The sequence below is a fragment of the Gobio gobio genome, assembly GCF_949357685.1.
Source record: "Gobio gobio genome assembly, chromosome: 20".
Lineage (NCBI taxonomy): Eukaryota > Metazoa > Chordata > Actinopteri > Cypriniformes > Gobionidae > Gobio > Gobio gobio.
In genome coordinates, this window is record NC_137113.1 from 48,851,210 (window position 1) to 48,875,987 (window position 24,778).

The 24,778-nt window shown below is 38.8% G+C and overlaps 1 protein-coding gene across 1 annotated transcript in view; it reads left to right on the plus strand.

Moving 5' to 3' along the window:
• Positions 1-24,778, plus strand: part of LOC307144232 (uncharacterized protein) — a gene marked incomplete at its 3' end in the record, with an annotated part of 160,024 nt that overhangs the window by 92,460 nt on the left and 42,786 nt on the right. The window contains exons 26-29 of the mRNA XM_079846335.1: positions 4,554-4,695; positions 6,278-6,390; positions 6,537-6,690; positions 11,508-11,756. Of these exons, the coding sequence (XP_079702461.1) occupies positions 4,554-4,695; positions 6,278-6,390; positions 6,537-6,690; positions 11,508-11,756 (658 nt within the window). The remainder of the gene's footprint in view (positions 1-4,553; positions 4,696-6,277; positions 6,391-6,536; positions 6,691-11,507; positions 11,757-24,778) is intronic.

Here is a 24,778-nt window from a genome sequence, read left to right on the forward strand (position 1 = left end):
GGTGTAACCGTACACGTATTATTATTCATGGAGAGATGTGCCATGCTTTAGTGGAGGATTTCTGTCACCTGATGGAAAACAAACACTTTTAACATGAGAATGACATGAAATGCCCACTATAACCAGTAGATGGCAGCAGAAATCACGTTCGCCACTTCACCAATTAGTGTCCATATTACGGCGTTCGGTTCGGTGCACATCTTTAACAGTTCACAGTCGGCTTGTTTTAAGCAGGAACACACTTCAATCCGATTTCCCACACGAACATATGAAGTGTTCAGTCCATTTGGTCACAAAATTTAAACGATAAATGGCGTTTTGACGCTCTTTAATGTGGCGTGACTGATCACAGTTCAAGCGGCCGCGCGTGAACACGATCATCCATGAACGCGATCCATCATCTCTTCCTAAAGAACAAACATGAATGAACATCTGAAGGTATGTTGAGGATACATTACAACTTACTGTCACGTATCATATGTGGAGTAATCGCTCAATCAGTAGCCGGGTTTCCATTACCCTTCAAATTGCGCAAATTGAAATTGCGAATTGAAAATACGCCCAATGTAAACGCGTCAATTTCGCAAAAACTCCCATATATTGCAAAAAAGTTTTTACGCTCGCATGAGGGGGTTTTTCAGGCAATTCGAAAAAGGAAATTTTCGCAAAACTGCAATGGAAACAGTTTTTTCGCATTTACAGGTCACCTGGTACGGTCACGCATTGCTCTCACACAGGGCCTACATATAATTTTTTTTCCACTCAAGTATGTACGAGATGTTATGTTGTTAAAACGACATATATTTTCTCCTAATAAGGAAAGTGGTGTAACTTTATAATGACGGACCCCGGTGCAACCACAAATATCATAACTATCTATAGGCCAACTGTAATTATGACATATATTCAAGAAATGTATTAAAACAGAAAGACGCTATAGTTTCAGCCTTGCTCAAAGACTAGGTCAATCCATTCCCGACGATATTGGTTTGCTTCTTATTTATTAAATATAGCCTACAGCCAAATAGTTGTTAAACATTGATCAAAATTAAGATACAATTTATACAAAACGAAATTAATTTTAAAGAAAGACTTTCTAGAAAACACAATTCAATTGTGCTCAAAATCCACATCTCCAGACATATGCGCATCTGATTGTGCTTTACTCATGCTGCTCACTTTTCATAATCAACATATGAAATTAAAAGATTATAATATAAATATAATATAATAAATATATTATAATAAATAAATATAATATTTAGACATAGCCTAACTATATGAAACTAAATAGGCTACGTTTTCTTTAACCCTCTTTCCGACAAAGTAGTTGTCGCCTTTTGATGAATTTTTTCCTTAGGCTATTCCAGCGGAAACTTAAAATACTCCGTCATTTTTAGCCATACAGATAAGTGCAAGACATAATTATAAACTATAAACTGTCTACTTTTATTTGTGTACACTCACAATAACAGCAAAGGCCGTGGACTCAGGGAACAGATTATTTTGCACTCCACTCCAAACGCCGTCTTCATTTCAAAAATATATTTTGTTTATTAAACGCAAAGTTTTTCATTTCAAAAGGATTTCTAAATTCAGTTTATATTTCCAAAAAACGAAATTCCGAGCCAAAATAACGAAGTGGTTAAAAAAACGTTGAGTTACCACCATGCAAATTCAAACTTTTCGCTCGTCTCTGTATGTGGCAATGCGTCACAAAACCTGCCGTATGTAAAAGTCGATCATTCTTTACTAGGGGTGTAACGATTCATCTACTACATCGATGTATCGATTTATTTTCCTATGATCTAACTACATCGATCTGTGCTCGGCAAGATGGCCTTCCGGACGACATATATCGATCTAACATCGTTTTAAAAGGTAATCAATCGATTGTATCGATCATGGGAAATAACGCATTGGATTTAAGCACGTCAGACTTTATATGGATATTTTTTCTTAGCACTTTTAATGATAAAGCCGTTAAACGTTACTCGATTAAGTCTGCCTATCTGTGACATCATCGCAACGCACCAGCAGCAGCGCTAAGAAAACAAAACATAGCATGGCGGATGACAGAGAAGCCAACGTGCGAGAAATTATCAAGCCACCAGGAGAAAGAGCTAAGTTAGTAACGTGTTACCTGTACTTTCAACCCTTGCTAAATGTCACCTGTGCATTCCTGACACCAGTGTGCCAGCAGAGCGAGCTTTAGTACTGCTGGCCACATAGTGAACGCACAGAGAAGTGTTCTGCGGTCAGATCATGGTGATTTTTTTGAAAAAGAAATCTGTAGAGTCATTGAAGAGTAGTTGGTTACATTTTATCTTTGTTAAATATTGTTTGTTTATTAAACTGAGAGTAGTAGCAGGTTCAGCCAGTTTATTCAACCTGAAGAAATGTTGGTTGCACTTTATTTTTGATATTAATATTGTATTTGTATTATTTTAATGTTGTAAAACAACAGCAAAAGTAGCAGGTAAACCTACTATTAATTAAACATGAAGAGTAGTTAGTTGCACTTTATTTTTTATACTAATATTGTAATATTTTTATGTTGGAAAACAAAAGCAGAAGTAGCAGGTTAACCTACTGTTGAAATGTTGGCTGCACTTACTGTGCTTTTATTGAAAATGTATTGAATATTGAAAATGAGAGCAGAAAAGGTTAACTTCCTTTTAATTCAACCTAAACTGTTGGTTGCACTTTATTCAGATAAAATTTTAATGCATTTGCCATTAATTGTTGTTTACTTGTTTGTTTATATCCATAATTAATTGATACCTGATTCCCTTACAAGAAACAACAGGAATCTAGGAAACTTCACCTGCATTGAGCAGTATCCAGATATTTATTTCAGTCACACAATTTTTGGCTAAAAAGTTACTGAATCGATTTCAAGTCACTGAATCGTTTCGGATCGTATCGTTCTAAATGAACCAATATCGTCCTTGAATCGTATCAACAACCTCAAATCGTGATACGAATCGAATCGTTGTTAAAACGAATCGTTACACCCCTATTCTTTACAGATGATGGTGTGTTTGGACAGAAGACGAGTTCTTTATTAAACTCATAAAAAAACAATAGAATATAAAATGCCACAATTTATCATAACACCTCATATGTGCCGCTCAAGTAGCCTATAAGAGGCTTTCCGTGCCATCAGTGCTATAACACACACGTCTCTTTCCATTAATAATAATGGCGTGCGGTGGCTGGGATAAACATAAACCTAACAACATACGTAGCATGATTTTTGGAATGATTTATCACGAGAGGAAAAAAAATGTTTTAGTCTCATAACATCAGTTAATGGAAATGCTGTCATTTCGCAATATTTTTTCGAGTTTTAGAAAATATCGCAAAAGTTTTGCGCAAATCTGTAATGGAAACGCGGCTAGTGTTTCAACGGCGGAAAGACCTCAATATAACTCCTGTAAACTAAACAGCTCGATCATTCACATCTGTCAGCTGCGGGTGTGTTCAGCGGCATTCGCTGAGTAGGGTAGATGCAGAGAGAGGCGTGGCGGCAGGGGGAAATCAAGAGCTTGCGCTAGCAGGACAGTACTGCGATGTTTGTAAAGTTTCTGAGGTTTGTCCAAAAAGTCACTAGATTTGTTGAGTGAGTGTGGAGGGGGGACAATTGCACTTGGGCACGGTACATCATGATCAGTGTTGGGGAAAGTTACTTTGAAAAGTAATGCATTACAATATTGCGTTACTCCCTTAAAAAGTAACTAATTGAGTTACTTAGTTACTTTTTAAGAAAAGTAATGCGTTACGTTACTTTTGCGTTACTTTTTCTCACCTGGGCTGGGCTTGTTTTTGTTTTATAACAAAGTAATATTTTTGTAAAGACCTCTTCATACCAAAATGTAAATAATAAGTAGAAATGCAGATTCCCTCATGAACACTAGAGGGCGCAGCTCTGGATAATGGAGAATAGATGCAGGAGAAAAAAGTTTTACCAATAAAAACAAAAAATCTAGTCATTTTCATCATCAAAGCTCAGCAGCAAGACATTGGTCAATTAAATATAAAGGTAGATTATGCATAAAAATAGTTGTTTTATTTAACATTTAATTATTGGAGGTTTCTGATTTTGCATTTGACTGATTTTATTCATTTTGAGGAGGACAGAATCTTTATTGTGCAAGTGAGATAAATAAATGCTCACATTTAGTCTAGAACTACAATAACCATCGTGTTCACACACACACACACACACACACACACACACACACACACACACACACACACACACACACACACACACACACACACACACACACACACACACACACCTCTGCTCTTATTTTTCTCCACATGAGGGCAGGAGAGCTGTCAGTCAAACTAATGTGAAAAAGTAACTCAGATATTTTGTTGTAAATTTGAAAAGTAATGCGTTACTTTACTAGTTACTTGGAAAAAGTCATATTATTACGTAACTCGAGTTACCTGTAATGCGTTTCCCCAACACTGGTCATGATGTCTTTCGGTTCTGCGTTGACATTGATGGGATGTGTGTGTGTCTCTGTTTTCCTTTGCAGATTAAAGAAGACGTGGAGTCGACAGAACTGGCCCTGGCGTTTCAACTCGGTGATGCGTCTTCCTGTGAAGTGAAGCCTGAGAAACAGCCCGTCTTTGCCTTTCTTCCACTTCGCAGCTTTGGCTTCCGCTTCATCATTCAAGGTTTAACACGTGTTTATGTGACCTGTCTGTGCACCTGATGTTGGCGTGTTTTGTTGAAAGTCTCATCAGGGTTGTTATCGCTAACTAACCCTACCAGGGAATAAAACAGAGTCTTTTAAGTGTGATTTAAATGCATTGATGGGAGCATGGACACCTGTTAAAACCATTTTTAGATTATTCCAAGTAGGGCTGTCACATTTTCCAGATAAATTGGAGTACTCAATTTAAAAAAACTTTAAAAAAACTTTTAAAAACTTTAAAAAAACATCCTCAATTGCAAGTGTCGAGTAACCGGCAAAATGCGGCTCATTCGACGGACGAGAATCCTATTAGACCGTTGTTTAAGGCTGCACTATACTTATTTCCACAAACAATATCCGATTATCGAAGTAATCATTACTGACGGCGCTAATTCCACGCAACACTTATTCCCAAGCTTTGTTTCGAACCCGAGGAACATTGAGATATTAGGGCCCTATGAAATCTGTTTTATTTTTTCCCAAATTCCTTTTTTTCCGTTTTAATTTTTGGGAATTCAGTTTTTTTTACCCTTAACTGTTATTTTAGTTGTGAAAAGAGTGTGTTTTTAATGTTAATATAATAGAACATAAAACATAAAATAGGAATGACCTTAGATTTATTGAGGTAACAAACATCACATTTACTTTTCAGGACAAACACTGCAACATAACACTGGACTCTAAGCTCTTCAAGACACAACTAAATATTAGTGCTGTGAATTGATAATAAAAAAAAAACGAATTAATCACATGTTTTCTGTAATTAATCATGATTAATTGCAATTAAAAACATTGGAATTTTTTAAATTTTGATATTGTAATAATTTCAGTTACTCTCCAAATTAATTTAGAAACAATTTAAAGACAGTATATTTTAAATATGTGTTGTAATGGTATGTTTTTATGAATGTCTCTATGAAACATTAATGATGTTACATTACAGGATTACTGAAAGCTCCAAATTTCAACATTTATTAGGCTTTAAAAAATAACAACTTTTAATTTAAGTGAACTTAAAACAATCTTTACATAAACCCATTATAATAAATGTTATAACGTGGCCTTCCCTGTCAGACATAGTCTACACAGAAATTGAATAAGGTTATCAACACCTTTATTAACAGCATAAATAATAAGTGAAATATAGATTAATCATCATTAAAGCTACAATCTTCTCTGTTCCCGTTGTTCTTTGATGAACATTAATGACAGACATTATCAGTGCTACTGTCACTACTGACGCCGCATTTTAGCAGCGATTTAGCCCCGTTAGATTTCCATCCAGACCCCTAAAGATTTGCGATAAACGCCGTAATATGGACACTAATTGGTGAAGTGGCGAACGAGTGCTCCTCTGCTGCCATCTACTGGTTATAGTGGGTATTTCATGTCATTCTCATGTTAAAAGTGTTTGTTTTCCATCAGGCGACAGAAATCCTCCACTAAAGCATGGCACATCTTCTCTCCATGAACACTAAAGACAGATCAGAAGCAGAATAGATGCTCTTTGACCTCATCAGTGATGTTAATATAACACAGTCATATTGTTTTGTGTATTGCAGGTGATTTTGACATCCCTTCCTCCAGAGAGGACGTGGACCGGGACAGTTCCTGGAACCAGTGGCTCCGCTCCGAGATCCCGCAGCTGTTTGTCCACGCCATGGATGTGTTCAGTGTAAGAGAGGATATTTATTTGCATGCATGTGCATTTGAACTCCAGCCTCAGGTGGAGGTCAAGGCTCATAAAGCTGCTTTGAGTGTGTTGTAAGAACAGAAAAGCTGCTGTCTTTATGAAGTCCTAACGCCATGTAAACCCCACAGCAACACCCAGAGTTCAGTGGGCTCGGAGGCCTCTGTTACTTCCTGCAGTTTATCCCTCAACCAAGTGAGATCCTGGACTTCTTCAACCCCGTGGCCAATCAGATCCTTCAGCTGCTGAAGGGCAAACCGTGCCTCCCTGCGAAAGAGGACAAAGGTAAGGAGCAGGGCCAGAAATGTATATGAGGCAAATTAATGAGGTATAGATATTCTAATCGTTACTTTTCAATTTAGAGCCAATATTTGCTTTAATGGAATTGTTTTCCTGGGACATATTTAAAAAAATATGCTTTTTATATAATTACCTTAACCTCCTTAGCTCTTGGGGATTTCCGCCTGGATTTGTCCGACCCAAATGTAAAAGCTTCCCATACACACACACACACACACACACACACACTCACACACACACAGTGTCTCTAAACACACAATACTGGAGTCATTTTACAGGAAACCCTCTGAAGTTTCACTGCTAAAAGTGATAAACATGTGAGTATATGTTGTCCGAGCTGTGATAATTAGGGTTGGGTACCGTTCACATTTTAACCGGTACCGGTACCAAACGGTACCTTTTTTCGGTACTTTTAGGATGTATACATAAATAACTGTAAAGAACCTGTAAGTAATTTATAGAAGTGTTATTGACATTATGCCAGAGCTGGCCTGCTCTCCGTCTGCCATTGTCTGTGATGTTTGATTACTGTAATATTTACTAGTCAATAGTCGGCTTCTAGCTACTTAATTTAATTAATAAAAACAACCATATTATTATTTTTTCTTTTTAATTTAATTTCTATGAAAATATTTCCCACAAATGATGTGCTGTGTATTTTCTGGTAATCAAATGAAGACGTAAGACATTCATTTAATTTATCTTTTAAATTTAATTAAACTTTTTTTGTCAAACAAAGTGCTGCACAACTGAGCTTTATATGGTTAAAATTAAAACATGAAGAATAATTGTAATTTATTTTTTTCAAAAAAAACTTAAAAAAAATAAGTTTTGATAATTTATTATTATTACATTAGTGTGAGTATTATTATTACATTGAGACGTATCTAAATTCTACTTTACAACAGTAATTTATTTGTCAAGTTAGCCGAACTTTTATTTTGACGGGTTTTCGTTCATTTGAGTTTGTGTGTGTTTATGATATGACGGTAGTTTTTCTCAAATGAAACGGTAAAATGCTCATGAAGTGTGATGCTCACTAGTCTATATCACAATAGCGTTCTCGGGTACCGAAATATGGTACCGATTGATTTAATGTGAATCGGTACTCGGTAGTACTGACGTAATTCGGTCGGTGCCCTTAAAAGTACAGAGTTCGGTACCCAACCCTAGTGATAATCCCCCCCAAAAAAGGCGCTTTTTGATTGTTTGGTTATAAATAGGGGTGCACCGATCCGACTTTTTCAGTCCCGATACCGATGCCTGGGCTTTGTGTATCTGTCGATACCCGATACCGATCCGATATATTGTTGAATTAATAATAAACTGTATATCTTCCACCTTATACCTTCCTTGAAGAGACTAAAGGCACCAGACTTTACTAACTAAACATAACTAAGACAAAATAACAGATGAATGTAAAGTGTTGAATTCTTATTTATTTAAAAAACAATTGTGCATTCAAATCTAAAATAGAATGTAATCTAACTTCTTTAAATAAATAAAATGTAGCAGTGGAAACAAAAAACAGTGTATTGGTCAAACATACAATAGTAATCTGACAGTTACCATACATTTTTTACACTACAGATAATTGTTTTGGTATATAATCATATCAATATTAAAAAGTAGCATTACAAATTAACAAATAGTCTAATTTTCTGCCATATGCAATTTAATAAAAATTTTCAGCTAGCTAATAACAACTTTGTTCTGGTTTCACCTCACTCCAGATTAAATTATATTAGGCTAGGCCTATTTATTTTACTACACATTGTCAACAGAAATAAGATGAAATACTGTTGATAATTAAAAATAATTCTTACTACCCACTCTTGCTAAAATGGGTAAGCACACTTGTGTTCTCATTTCAGTTGCGTTCTGAGTAAATTAATAAACTGAGTTCATGAGTTCAGTGTTGGACAGATCAGTTGTTCTAACCAGTCGTTAAAATGATTCGGTTCAAAGGAGTCATTAGGTCACGAATCGGACATTAGCAGACGCGTTGTGTGTGAATCCCGTCTGTTAGAACATCGCGAAAGATGTCAACACACAGAAAACACTTCATAACTGGATATAATTTGTCTCCCGCTTATTGAAAGTATGCTTTATGTCAGCTGGTCAGAGAAGAGTCAATGTTTTTTGAGCGCAATTCACACCCAGCGATAATTCAAGGACAAAATTGTCCGAATGTGTCACGTGCAACATGGTTTCGGTCTTCCGAGCTTTTGATTTGGATTAATATGTGAAATATGAGAGCGAACACTGATTATTTTGAAGACCCAGAGAGCGCGCGCGGGGGAGGAGCTCTCAGATCGGTCTCTCTGTCACTCAGTCACAAGCGCAGCATCTGTTCTACATCACTCGTAAATCACAATAACTCATCAAATTAGGCTTTGGCCGTCAAAAAAATGTCAATGCAGGAAAGACCCTGACTTTGCAGTAATACCCTCGAAACAGCGACGAACTAGTTGGCGTGGCAAGCGTGAAATATCTCCTCCACACAGCCGACTCTGGCTCGCTCCCTTCTAGCCTGCGACACACGTGAAGCTGACGAATGACGTAGGTTCTGCTGCGACGGAAAAAAACACCTGGATCGGCTTGTGGATCTGTTCATTTTTCCGATCCCCGATCCAGCTATTTTGTCAGTATCGCGGCCGATATCCGATCCTAATATCGGATCGGTGCACCCCTAGTTATAAATTAATTGTTGAAAGTGTGTATCTCAGGCCCTGTGAGCTCTAGGACCCTGCAGACAGTTTTAGAGTCCAGCCAGTGCTCTCTAATGTTAGTCTGGAGCCCTGTGAGAGCGGTGGCTAATCTAAACGCCTCTGATTGGCCACTGCGTTCATAAGCTCAACAGAAACGTGTGATTGTTAAGAAAAGCAATCTGATGCAACATGAGCAGATCTAAATGTGATGCTTTCAACACTTGTCATTCTTTCTCACTTTAATCATGCAATAGATTTTGTTTTTTTGCCCCTTCGTCTTAAATTTGTCTCTTTATTTAGAGGGCCAAGTGGCTCTTCCTTGTCATATAACAGGCAATGATGTAGCACGGTCTTGTTGTGTTTCTGGCTCTACTAGAGCAGGTTCTCCTGCTGTAATGTTGATTATTTCCTCATATTCTCCATTGTTGCGGCTCCTCTCTTCCCAGTCTGTCAGTAACGCTCTGTTTACTTCCTGTCTCTATGAAGCCCCTCCTTCTGAAAAGCACACTGTGCTCTGATTGGTCGGCTGGAGCGGTGTGTTGTGATTGGTGTTTGGGAAATGCCCCGCCCCTTACCATAACCGGCAGTTTCAACACACGACTATCTAACTCAAGCAGTCCCGCCCCTTTATTCTGCATATTAATTATTATAATGAGGAATATTGTGACGTGTCGGTTCCTGAAGAAACTCAAGATGGAGGCGTTTCAGAAACACTGACAGCCGGGGCGTCACTACGGCCATTTTAGCAGCGCTTTAGCCCTGTTAGATATCACTCAGACCCCTAAAGATGTGCGATAAATGCCATAATATGAACACTAGGGATGCAACAATACAGTTAGTCCACGTTTTCAACACACACCTCGGTTTTTAACCACGGTTTTTGGTTGGGTTCTGATGGCTTGTCACATCAGTTTTTTGTTATTCTATTCTTAAGCGACAGGAACCGCAAGGGGTTAAGGAGAAAAAAGACTCTTTTTTTAATTGCAATACTCTTTCTTTATTTTACTTAAAAGAATTGAAAAACCTTACTTAAACTTAAAACTTTACTTAAAAAAACCCTTGTACACATTCCTAGTGTATTGGATAATATAATATATATATAAGATTTACACTGGCAGCTCAGAGCTGTACAGCAGCATTTAAGTATGAAATTGAATGAATGAATGTAAAAATAATACACTACACAGACTTCACTATAAAATATACACTGATTCTTATTAAAGCTACTGTATTAGTTTTTCAGTCCAGAGCAGTGAGGGATTTTCTCTTTGTCTTTTGTTGTTGTATTAACATTAAAGGGATATTTCACTCAAAAATGAGAATTCTGTTATCGAGAAATGAATACAGGTTTGGAACAATATTAGAGTGAGTAAATAATGACATCATTTTAGAGGTGAACTGTCCCTTTAAGGACGGCGTGTTCACTATAGGCTGCGCCGCTGTCAATTAAAGACCTGCATCTAATATACAGATACGATTGCGATTTTACTTTGACTTTAGACATAACCGACTGTGTTTATGTGAACCTTGTGTGTATTTGACAGTATTAGCGCAGTAAGACGACTACTGAGTCCAGTAATCATGTGTGTTTGACAGGCGTTTATTGCGCGCGCTCTGAAAAGCGCATGTTAAAACCGCGCAAGCGAATGAACCGACAAGGCTTTTAAACGCATGCAAATAATGAACTTTGGTGATTGTGAATAACTCTAGTGTCCCGTGAGTATAACTCCACCACTAACCTGTGATGTGAATGTATGTCGCGTTGTTCAGTATTGGGATGGAGGAAAATGATAGAATTTGTAGAAAAATAATTAATTAAATGCAAAACCGAAAAAAACGCAATTCACAAGCGCGTATTGAACCGTGAATGCCGTACCGAACGGTTCAATATTATATTGAGAATTGTGGCATCCCTAATGGACACTAATTGCTGATTTGGCAAACGGGTGCTCCTCTGCTGCCATCTACTGGTTATAGTGGATCTAACAGATCTAAATGTGATGCTTTCAACACTTTTCATTCTTCCTCACTTTAATCATTCAATAGATGTAGTTTTTTGCCCCCTCGTCTTAAATTTGTCTCTTTATTTAGAGGGCCAAGTGGAGTTCAAGCAGCCTTCCCAGCTTGCCGTGTGTCAGGACCGCCTGATCCAGGACGTGATTGGAGGAGAGGATCTGTGTCGGAGCCTGAGTCTGTCGTACCTGCATCCAGCGCTGCAGTCGCGCCTCTCCAGCTCCCTGCTCACCGCCCTGGGGGTTCATCGCCTCCGAGCCGCAGAAATCATCACGGTCACCTGCTCCATGGCCAGAGAACTGGTGCAGAGCGGCCCACTCCAGTCAGGTGGGACCAGTCCACCTCCAGCGGGCTCTTAAAAAGTCTAAAATTTAAAAATCTAAAAGTTAGGCCTTAAAAAGTCTTAAAGGGTTAGTTCACCCAAAAATGTAAATTGTGTGATTAATGACTGAGCCTCATGTGGTTGGACACCCGTCAGACCTGCGTTCATCTTCAGACACAAATGAAGATATTTTAGTGTAAATCTGATGCTCTGAAAGGCCTCCATTGGCTCAACTTTACACTCTCAAGACCCTTAAAAGACACTAAAGACTAAAGTTACAAAGTCCATCTCACTACAGCGGCTCTACAATAACTTTATGAAGACGAGAATAGTTTCTGTGCGCAAAAAAACCCTAAATAACGACTTATATAGTGATGACGATTTCAAAACACGGCATCATGAAGCTTCGAAGCGTTATGAATCAGTGAGTCGATTCAGCGGCTCAGAGCGTTATGAATCAGTGAGTTGAATCATGATTTGGATCGTGTGTCAAACCGCCAAACTGCTGAAATTTGGCGATTCAAACTGCTGAATCGACTCACTGATTCATTACACTCTGAACCGCTAAATCGACTCACTGATTCATAACACTCTGAACCGCTAAATCGACTCACTGATTCATAACACTCTGAACCGCTAAATCGACTCACTGATTCATAACACTCTGAACCGCTAAATCGACTCACTGATTCATAACACTCTGAACCGCTGAATCGACTCACTGATTCATAACACTCTGAACCGCTGAATCGACTCACTGATTCATAACACTCTGAACCGCTAAATCGACTCACTGATTCATAACGTTCTGAACCGCTGAATCGACTCACTGATTCATAACGTTCTGAACCGCTGAATCGACTCACTGATTCATAACGCTCTGAACCGCTGAATCGACTCACTGATTCATAACGCTTTGAAGCTTCATGAGGCCGTGTTTTGAAATCGTCATCTCTATATAAGTCGTTATTTAGGGTTTTTTTGCGCACAGAAACTATTCTCGTCTTCATAAAGTTATTGTAGAGCCGCTGTAGTGAGATGGACTTTGTAACTTTAGTCTTTAGTGTCTTTTAAGGGTCTTGAGAGTGTAAAGTTGAGCCAATGGAGGCCTTTCAGAGCATCAGATTTACACTAAAATATCTTCATTTGTGTCTGAAGATGAACGGAGGTCTGACGGGTGTCCAACCACATGAGGCTCAGTCATTAATGACACAATCTACAGTTTTGGGTGAACTAACCCTTTAAGCAATTGCTTATTGATGTGGTTTACTTGTAAAATTTTGGTCATATTTCCCACTTTATGTGATCATGTTATTAAAGCTAAATAATAATAATAATAATAAATATAGCTGCAAGCAGCAATACCGGGGCCAAGCGCAAAGAAGAAGACAAGACATGCCAAAAATGCTGGCAATGTCAAATCAACTGCAGCAATGAGCAATTAAAGACCTATTAAGGTTATTTTAGGCAAAATAGCTGTAAAATGATAAATACAGTCAATAATAATGATTTAATGATTTATCACTTTCAACCAATAGGTGGCACAGTTACAAAATTGATGTGGTGTGGTCAGAATAAGGGAACAATGACACATGCAAAGATTGGTGTCAATATATCAAAGCAGAGTGTCAATATAGTGTCAATATGTCATTGCAGAGATATAGCCTCAAGAGGCCTTTTCATTATAAGTATGGACCACATGGCGGTGCTGTTTTGAAACCGTTTAAGCAGCTTAAAGGCATGGTGCTGATGGCCAATTTCAAGTTTCGTAATGATACACCAATTCATTTGTGAAGCATAGCATTTTATATCATAAAACTGCATTGTAGTCAATGGGAATTTCATGTTTTGTTCTATTTTAGCGCCACCAAGTGGCACAATCCTATCATTTTTTTATGTGTCCTTGGAGTGAGCCCATACATGTCTGTGTCAATTTTGGTGAAAATATCTTGTTTAGTTTTGGAGTTATATACATTTATATGAAAAAAGACATGAAAAATGACTGACACCTGACTTTGATTGGATTTTACACCCCCTTACTATCAATATTTTGACATTTGGGCATTAACATCTAGCTATCGACCTATGTTTTCGAACTTCTGATGCTGGTTTCGTCTCGATCGGACTAGCGGTTTCGAAGATATCAGCTAATGTTTTTAAAGTGCTAAATTACAACGCTGCACAAATAATACGCCGAAACCTGGCAAGTCTGGTATCGTTGGACTCGGCGAGGATTCAGGAGACAAAAAAAGTTACTCTCATGAAAATAAGTCAATCTCACCTAAAGTTATAAGCATTTGAAAAAAAAAATTATCCACTAGGTGGCGCTGTTTCGAAACTTCTTGGGCTCATTCAGGGCACCGTGTTGATGACCCAAACCGAGTTTCGTAACAATCCGTTCATGTGTTCATAAAATACAGCATTTTAGCACATAATTCAAAATGGCCGACAGCCAAAATGGCCGATATGGTAAAATTGAATATCAGACGACTCGGCATGCCGTCCTGAATGTAACGAGACCACTTTTATGATTTTTGGACAAACAGTTCAGAAGTTATAAGCAAAAATAGCAATTTTTCGTATCTCCGGACCAGTAGGTGGCGCTGCGCCGAAACACTGTATGTTGCCTCAAGTCATGCTTGTGATGACATGTACCAAGTTTGGTTTGAATACGATAAAGCGTTGTGGAGATATAGGCTTATGAGTGTTTTTGCAACCGCTACGCAAAATTTGTGCGCGTTTATCGAAAACGATTTGACAAATCAACTTGATTTGCAAGATTTTTTGTCAGCATGGTCTGAAGATGATCTGGTTCAATTTTCGTGCAAATCGGACAAACCGTCTAGGACGAGTTCGTAAAAGTAGGTTTTTTGGAAAATTAAAAATGGCGGGGAAATTATCATGACCGAAAATGACATCATAGGTTGCAATTGAATCGGCATGAGCCAATGAATGTATTATGACCAGTTTCAATATACTAGGCTAATTTAATCAAAAGTTATTAGCATTTTTGTCAAGTTTGTTATATCTTTTGACCACAAGGTGGCACTGCCCTAAAACTTTTTGAGTACCTTCAGGGCATAGCAAGGAAGTCACATACCGAGTTTAGTAACAATATACTAATGCATTTGTAAAATATAGCATTTTTTGACAAAATTCAAAATGGCTGACAGCCAAAATGGCCGATATGGTAAAATTGAATATCAGACGACTCGGCATACCGTCCTGAATGTAACGAGACCACTTTTATGATTTTTGGACAAACAGTTCAGAAGTTATAAGCAAAAAGAGCAATTTTTCGTATCTCCGGACCAGTAGGTGGCACTGCGCCGAAACGCTGTATGTTGCCTCAAGTCATGCTTGTGATGACATGTACCAAGTTTGGTTTGAATACGATAAAGCGTTGCGGAGATATTGTCTTAAGAGTGTTTTTGCAACCGCTACGTAAAATTTGTTTGCGCGTTTATCGCAAATGATTTGACGAATCAACTTGATTTGCAAGATTTTTTGTCAGCATGGTCTGAAGATGATCTGGTTCAATTTTCGTGCAAATCGGATGAACCGTCTAGGACGAGTTCGTAAAAGTAGGTTTTTCGGAAAATTCAAAATGGCGGGAAAATTTTTATGACGGAAAATGACGTCATAGGGTGCAATCGAATCGTCTTGAGCCAAGGAATCAGAGGGAAAAAGAATTTTGTTTCTAGCCCTTATGGTTCAAAAGTTATTAGCATAAACATGAGTCAAATTTTGGACTGATGGTGGCGCTAGAGGGATTGAGTTTGAGACTCCAAATTTGCTACGGTGACATTTCAGACTGTCCTCTATTAGTGTGCCAAATTTCACAACTTTTTACCATACGGTTCTATGGGCTGCCATAGACTTCGTGGCGGAAGAAGAAGAAGAAGAAGAAGAAGAAGAAGATGAATAATAATAATAAGAACGGGAACGGTTTCAATAGGTGCCTTCGCACCTTCGGTGCTTGGCCCCTAATAAATATAGCTGCAAGCAGCAATACCGGGGCCAAGCGCAAAGAAGAAGTCAGCTAATGTTTTTAAAGTGCTAAATTACAACGCTGCACAAATAATACGCCAAAACCTGGCAAGTCTGGTATCGTTGGACTCGGCGAGGATAGGTGGCACAGTTACGAAATTGATGTGGTGTGGTCAGAATAAGGGAACAATGACACATGCAAAGTTTGATGCCAATATGTCAAAGCATTGCAGAGATACAGCCTCAAGAGTCATTTTGGCATCATGGCTCAACTTCGTCACTGCGGTTTACAAAAACGGTTTCATCTATTGATGCAAAATCCCTAACTTTTTGTTGACACAGTCTGAAGATGATACGATTCGATTTTGGTGGAAATCGGACCAACGGTCTAGGATGAGTTTGAAAAAGTAGATTTTGATCAAATAAGAACATTGAGGACAGGATGTTTGACCAAATATGGCAAAATTAGTATCTATCAGTTTAAGAAGATTAGGCAAAATGGCTGAAATATCATATATAGAGTCACTGATAATGTAAGTTAATGGTTTATCACTTTTGACCAATAGGTGGCACAGATACGAAATTGATGTGGTGTGGTCAGAATAAGGGAACAATGGCACATGCAAAGTTTGATGCCAATATGTCAAAGCATTGCAGAGATACAGCCTCAAGAGTCATTTTGGCATCATGCCTCAAATTCGTTGCAGCGATATACAAAAACGGTTTTGCCTATAAACGCAAAATCCATAATATTTTCTTGGCACAGCCTGAAGATGATACGATTAAATTTTGGTGTAAATCGGACAAACGGCCTAGGAGAGTTTGAAGAAGTAGTTTTTTAACAAATAGCAAGATGGAGGACAGGAAGTTTGACCAAGTATGGCAAAATTTATATTTATGTTCTCAGCAGTAGCCAAGGAATGTATTATGACCAGTTTCATTATTATAGACAAATTTATTCAAAAGTTATTAGCCTTTTTGTATATCTTGTTATACATTTTGACCACAAGGTGGCGCTGCCCTGAAACCTTTTGAGTACCTTCAGGGCATGGTGCAGAACTCGAACACATAACGAGTTTCGTAATTATACTCCAAAGCATTATTTAAACAAAGGCCTAGAATTAATTTTTTTCATAATCCTGTATTTCATGTTTTTTCTATTATTGTGCCACCAAGAGATATGATACCACCATTTTTTTATGTGTCCTCGGAGTGAGCCCATACATATGTGTGTCGATTTTGGTGAAAATATCTAATTTTGTTTTTGAGTTATAGACATTTATATGAAAAAACACATAAAAAATTACTGACACCTGACTTTGATTGGATTTTACTTCCCCTTAATTTCAATATTTTGACATTTGGGTATTAACACTTGGCTATCGACCTATGTTTCAGAACTTCTGACGCTGGTTTCGTCTTGGTCAGACTAGCATTCGAAGATATCCGCTAATGTTTTTTTAGCGCTAAGTTACCATGCTGCGAAATCTGGCAAGTCTTGTATCGTTGGACTTGGCAAGGATTCAGGAGACAAAAAAAAGTTACTCCTATGAAAACAAGTCAACCACACCCAAAGTTATAAGCATTTGGGAGGGGCAATCTCCACTAGGTGGTGCTGTTTCTAAACCTCTCAGGCTACCTCAGGGCATCGTGGTGATGACCCATACTGAGTTTTGTCAACCCTATGTCAACCTAAAATGTATTACTGAGACCACAAAATATGGCGGAAAATGAATACTTAAACAATAATACTTAAACAATAGGCTTAAACAATAATATTTTATACAGACTAAACATGCTCACACACACAAACACACATTTTGCGAACCGTTTAGAACGATTCAGTCCGATTTGGTGAACTGGTTCGGTTCACTAAAAAGAACCGATTCAAAAGAATGATTCGTTCGCGAACCGGTCTTCACGGAGACGGAGCGATTGCTAACAAAGTTATTTATAGTAACTACTGAGTTATGAGAGCGCTGTCTGTCAGCGCGCGTTTATTGTGTTTGTATCTGAGAGTTCTGAATAAACAGTCCCAGTCACACCGAGTCCTCTTCATCATTATTCTACCAACTTTGTAACACATGCAATGTACCATTACAGCGAGATGAACGAGTTAGTAAGTGTTGAGTATAGCATTATTTCTAGATATGTTCCAATCATATGAAAAGCGTCAGTGACGCGCATTGAGTAATGTTACACAGCGCAAACAAAGACACAACAGCAGTAATCGAATGTAATCCAGTTTATTGTGGGGAAAGCTGGCTAGCCTAGCCGGATATGCTCACGCTTACCCTCCTTCTGCTTAATCTCACGCCGCGTTTGGCTCCTCCGCTGTGGGCCAGATGCAGTACTGGGGGTCGGGGATGTTGAAGGCCGAGCTTCGGCGTGTGTGAGGTTTATCTCTACAGATGTGACTCTGCTGGTGTTGAGCAGAAAAGACTGTATGCACATTTAAGAACAGATAGACGCGACGAGGACGAACAAAAACACTGACTCACAAGATAGAAAACACCGTTCTGTCGGGAGAGAAGCCGCAGTGTGTGCACGAATAATAAATAATTAGCTACACATAAGAAATTAATGATCACAGATCAGAAGGAACTGAAGAAAGACTTCTGTTTTCATTTGTACATCCAAACACTGAGAAACTGCCAGCGTTCACAAGTAATGTTAATGATCTCGAGTGTTTGCATGGGCGTGCCAGATTCTCTGGGCGGAGGAAAGGGAGGAAACCGTTCCTGCTTGGACGTCATAACAGGAGACTTCAGGATTGGCTCGTCTGGCCTGTCATTTTCTCAAAGGCAGAGAAAGACAGCCAGAACTCGGTTTTACACCGATCAACATTTCTATACACTTGGGGACAATATTCAGGCTAGGGGAACTCATATTAATGTTGAAATACCTCATAAAATGAAAATTTCATGCCATGGGACCTTTAAACAAAAATCGAATTAAGACATGTGGAGTATGCCTATTTTAGTCGCATTACCGAAGTGCATTGTAGACATGTATACACCTTAATCTAACTATTAACGTCGTCGTGTAGGAGTTTTCGCCGCATTTTGTGACAGGACACACACACACACACACCAGGCAAGTGCAGAGCGGAGGAGGGCTTTGGAGCGCGAGCCCCTGTCCTTTTTAAAAATGTATCAAAAGTGCCCCTCTCAACAATCATCAATAATATTGTGACAAATAAAACAGAATTTGAATTATAATTAATATAACAGCGCGTACAAAACAGTAACAAGGCACTCAAATGTCCCGTTTATCTTTTACGTATCTGTCAGTTTGAAATGTCGTTGCCATGACGTGTTGCTATGGTTGGTGCGTGTCTTGCTTGACTGCTCATTCTGACACTGCCTCCTCTATATTTTTTTCTTTGTGTTGTAATATGTAAAAGTACATTGTAAAAGTAAAATACAATAAGTTTGTATCTGTAATCTCAGATTCATAATTGTCTGCTTACAACAGCGGTCGAGAACCTCTAGGCTCGCGAGCCATATGGCCATTCAGTGAACGCCTGTGGCTCGACGGCAGAAAAAAACAATCCAAACAATCACGATTTTGAAACCTCAATTTTCATCATTAATCAAAGCTATTAATCGAAATGTAAGCTGTCAAGAAAGAGGCAAGATGGGCAGTGTCTCTTCAAAAAAACCTGAAAGACACAACATATAATATTACAAAAATAAAACAACGTAGCCTATATATATATATATATATATATATATATATATATATATATATATATATATATATATATATATATATATATATATATATATATATATATATATATATATATATATATATATTACATTAAAAAGTATAAAAATCACTCATTTTTATAAAGGAACACTGTCCGACAGCGACACCCGCAGGTAGCCTAAAGTTACAGCGGTTTGCCTGAGCCTAATGATTTTAACAGACCCATGAAAGTCGCACTATGATTGGCCGTCGGGTGGCATGGAGACGTAATGACGTGCCATTAATCGAGCTATGTTCTATATGTAAAACGGGAACATGAACGGAATATTCTAAAACCAACTCATGTAAACACCTTAATCAGATTATTGTCTTATTCAGATTAAGGGCAATAATTAGATTACTGCTGTCCATGTAAACATAGTCACTGTTTATGTTATTATGGAAGTTATTCAGATTTTAAAGAGCAATGTGGTGTTCCTCAAGGAAGTTGTTTAGGACTATTATTATCATCATCATTATTTTACCAATGATCTTCCTCCTGTTTTAAACTGTGCACAGACAGTCATGTATTTTGTTTTGAAAACCACTGCACAACAATGGACTATAATATCTGGAGGAATGAAAATATGGAATGATTTACTATCAGATATTATAAAATGAGTTTTACAAGGAAGGAACATTTAATGGAATTTGTTAATGGGATTTGTATGTTTCATTTTATTGTTGTTGATTTAATTAGGGCCCGAGCACCGATGGTGGTCTACATGCCAATATTTAGTCAGTTATAGTACCACCTGTGGGCAACAGTAAACTGTGATTAACTCCTCATTAAGATTGAACCAGAATCATATTTGGTCAGTGTAATCTTAAGCCTTAGTGATGTAAAATTTCAAAGATCTTGAGTTTCGTTGAACTGAGTTTTGAGTTTGAGTTTCGTCTGTGGCATCCTGACAAAGTCTGATGTTTCCGCAAAATTTTAGTTAGTCATAGTGCCACCAGCTGGTCAAGTCAAGTCACCTTTATTTAAATAGCGCTTTCAACAAGTCCAACTGTTTCAAAGTAGCTTCACAGTATTAACTATCTAACTATCTAACTATCCAGCTAATTTCAATTTTCATATAGTGTCAATGCGGGCAGAACGGTAATATAGTTGAAATGTAGGTGTCCCCAACTGAGCAAGCCAAAGGCAACGGTGGCAAGGAACCAAAATTCCTTTCAAGGCCAGAATGGAGAAAAAGAAACCTTGGGAGAAACCAGTTTGGGTGCCAGTTGTCCTCTGGCCGACGAACAAACAGTGTATGATTATAATTCTGGCAAAATTACAGTTCAGAAGTCATATTAGATAAAAAGATATTCGTAAGATTATTCGATAGATTGGAGTCGTCGTGCTGGAGACGGGTTTAATGAGGGTGTCGTTTAGATGCAGCATTTACAGGGCAGAGTTTAGTTGACACGCTCTCTTCAGACATATCAGGGATGCATTGGTCATGTCCAGGTGCAGGTCCAGCATCTGATCTGAATACAGCCCGGTAGCAGGAAGTGTGGCAAATACAAATGATTGATGTAGTCCTCCTATTTTTATATACTTAAATGCATATTGGCCACCGTGCTCTGTGTTCCTAAAGCCCCAAGGTCACCTGGCATAGGTGCGAGATCCCTTTCATTGCTCTTGCAGCTTTAATGTAGTTTTGTATTTTTTACTTTTTGGGACCTCATGAAGAGTAGTCACTGCCTAGGTACTGGCTAATGGGGATCCAAGTAAACAAATAAACTTAGATCATAGATGGGAAAGAGCATTCACGGCAAAACAGGCAATTTAACTAAGGAAAAATATGTTTTTTTTGACAGTTATAACACAGCTTTTTTTTAGGTGTCCTCAAAGTGTGCCCAAAAATATATGTGTAAAATTTGTTGTAAATATCTCATTTTATTTTAAAGTTATAGCCACTTATATTTAGAGAGAATTGGCTGCATTGATTGGATTTTTTTTTTTGCCACTTCCTTCCAAAATGTTGGCTTTTGGTCATTATTGTTTAGCTATTGACCTATGTTATGTGTCTTGAAGACATTCGCAAAGGTTTTTTAGGTGCTAAAATACACCTTTTCACATACCATAAGGTGAAACCTGGCATGTTTGGTATCACTGGAATTCAGCAATGATTCAGGAGTCTAAGGAGGTGAATGCTCATTCAGGGCATTGTGCCAATGATGTATACAGAGTTTTTTGAGATATGCCAGTGTCCTCATAGACTATCATGGCAACCTGGATGAAGACAATGAATGCCCATTGTCATCTGACTAATGTTTGGGTGCCCATATTGCCATTTTCACGTGTTTTTCCCCTGTTATAGGGCCAACAAGTGGTTAATAGTTGCATAATAGTTGTATTTTTTTCATGTGATCTCAGACTGAGCTCACATACATGTGACCTGAATTTGGTGAAAATATCTCATTCCGTTCACAAGTTATAGCCATTTTAGTAAAAGAGGTCCCGGTTACATCAAACATTTTGGCTCCCCTTAGCGACCATGAATCAAAATGTTTTTTTTTTTAAATAATTATTGATAATCACTCTCCAGAGAACATTTCTGCAGTGATTTGGTTCTGATCAAGCAAAGAACCTGGGAGTAATCTGCAAAAGTAGGTTTTGCAAAAAATCCCAAATAGCCGAAATTTTTCCCACTCTGACGAGCAAATCCGAGGCATGCATTTTGTCCGCCTTGAGCCAAGGATTCCAGCGATATAAGGCACTCGAGGCTACGCCTTACGTTTGAGGAGTTATGAGCCGTTTCGTTCTTTTGATCGCCGTTTCGTACTTTTGATCGCTGTAGCACCCCCGTCAGGCCGATCGGGGCGTGCTTCGGTGACGTCAGTAGTCGTTGTGAGTACTACCATCCCTGCAAGTTTCAAGTCTCTACGACTTACGGTTTGGTCTGCCCGATCAGTTTTAGCTGGAGAATGATGCATCATGGGAAAATGAACAGTTACAATAGGGTTTCAGCCTGACACCTGACTTTGATTGGATTTTACTACCCCTTACTATCAATATTTTGACATTTGGGCTCGCGATCGCGACGATCGCGAAACCTATGTTTCCGAACTTCTGACGCTGGTTTCGTCTCGATCGGACTAGCGGTTTCGAAGATATCGGCAAAAAAGTTTTAAGCGCTAAATTACAACGTGCACAAACCATACGGCGAAACCTGGCAAGTGTGGTATTGTTGGACTCGGCAACGATTCAGGAGTCTAAGGAGATGAGTCTCGTGAAAATAAGTCAACCACACCCAAAGTTCTGAGCCTTTTTTTAAAAAAATCTCCACTAGGCGGCGCTGTTTCGAAACTTGTCAGGCTACTTTGGGGTATCGTGGTGATGACCCATACCGAGTTTTGCAACAATCCGTTCATGCGCTGATAAAATACAGCATTTTAGCACATAATTCAAGATGGGCGACAGCCAAAATGGCCGATATGGTAAAATTGGATATCCTTCGACTCGGCATGACGTCCCGAATCTAACGAGGCCCCTTTTATTATATTTGGACAAACGGTTCAGCAAAGAAAAGCTAAAATAGCCATTTTTCGTATCTCCAGACCAGTAGGTGGCACAGCGCCGAAACGCTGCATGTAGCCTCAAGTCATGCTTATGATGACATGTACCAAGTTTGGTTTGAACACGATAAAGCGTTGCGGAGATATTGCCTTAAGTGTGTTTTTGCAAACGTTATGTAAAATTTGTTCGCGCGTTTATCGAAAACGATTAGACGAATCAACTTGATTTGCAAGATTATTTGTCAATATTGTCTGAAGATGATCTGGTTCAATTTTCGTGCAAATCGGATGAACCGTCTAGGACGAGTTCGCAAAAGTAGGTTTTTCGGTTAATTGAAAATGGCGGGGAAATATCCAAGATGGAAAATGACGTCATAGGGTGCAACCGAATTGGCACGAGCTCAGAAATTAGAGGAAAAAAGAATTTCGTTTCTAGCCCTTACGGTTCAAAAGTTATTAGCATAAACATGAGTACACATTTGGACAGATGGTGGCGCTAGAGGGATTGAGATAGAGACACCAAAATTGCCATGGTGACATACCAGACCATCCTCTATTAGTGTGCCAAATTTCACAACTTTTTACCATACGGTTCTATGAGCTGCCATAGACTCCCATGGCGGAAGAAAAAAAGACGGGAACGGTTTCAATAGGTGCCTTCGCACCTTCGGTGCTTGGCCCCTAATAAAAAGGGCATAAAAAGGGTCTAAAAAGGCCTATAAAAAAAAGACTATAGGGTCTGAGCACTTGATTTTTGAGCTGCTGGTTGCAAAAACTTTATCAAGCCTGGTGACATGTGCATCGGAGAGGTCAAAGGTCAATTTTTGCATTTTCAGCTCATTTATCATGGAAAAGTGGTGTTTTTTTTTTTTACCTTTTAAACTGGTATGCCTCTACTGATGGGCCGATCTCCGTCAAAGTTTGCACGCGTCTTTACAATAATGCGACGCACATGCTCAGCCGATTTGGTGAAGTTCTGCGCAGAGCAGGCAATTTTTAGTCATTTAAATGTCATTTTGCATAGGATAATATAGAGCATTTTTTTCACCTTTATAACAGTTAAAGCGCCACGGCGGCCATAAAAGTCTGCAAGCCTCTTTAGGGTCACGTGACGCATGCGCACGCGTGATTTCGTGAAGCTGTATGCAAATCAGGCAGGAAGAGGGCCGCTTTCAGGCATTTAATGGGATTTTCCATAGAAATACATCATTGTGACCCCTTTTTAACCGTTATAGCGCCACCAAGTGGCCAATCTCCACGTCCTTTTTCATGCGGCCACAGAACGAGCTCTTACATATGCGTGCTGAGTTTGGTGAAAATACCTCGTTCCGTTCACGAGTTATAGCCAATTTAGTAAAAGTGGCTCCTCCCCCTTCCAACGTTTTGGCGGCCCTTAGGGACCGTGAACCCAATTTTCCACTTTTATTTTATAACCTTTGACAATCAGACTCTAGAGAATCTCGCTGCGCTGGTTTGGTTCCGGAAGGGCCAATAACCTAGGACTAGTTTGCAAAAGTAGGTTTTGCAAAAAATCCCAAATAGCCGAAATTTTTCCCACTCTGACGAGCAAATCCGAGGCATGCATTTTGTCCGCCTTGAGCCAAGGATTCCAGCGATATAAGGCACTCGAGGCTACGCCTTACGTTTGAGGAGTTATGAGCCGTTTCGTTCTTTTGATCGCCGTTTCGTACTTTTGATCGCTGTAGCACCCCCGTCAGGCCGATCGGGGCGTGCTTCGGTGACGTCAGTAGTCGTTGTGAGTACTACCATCCCT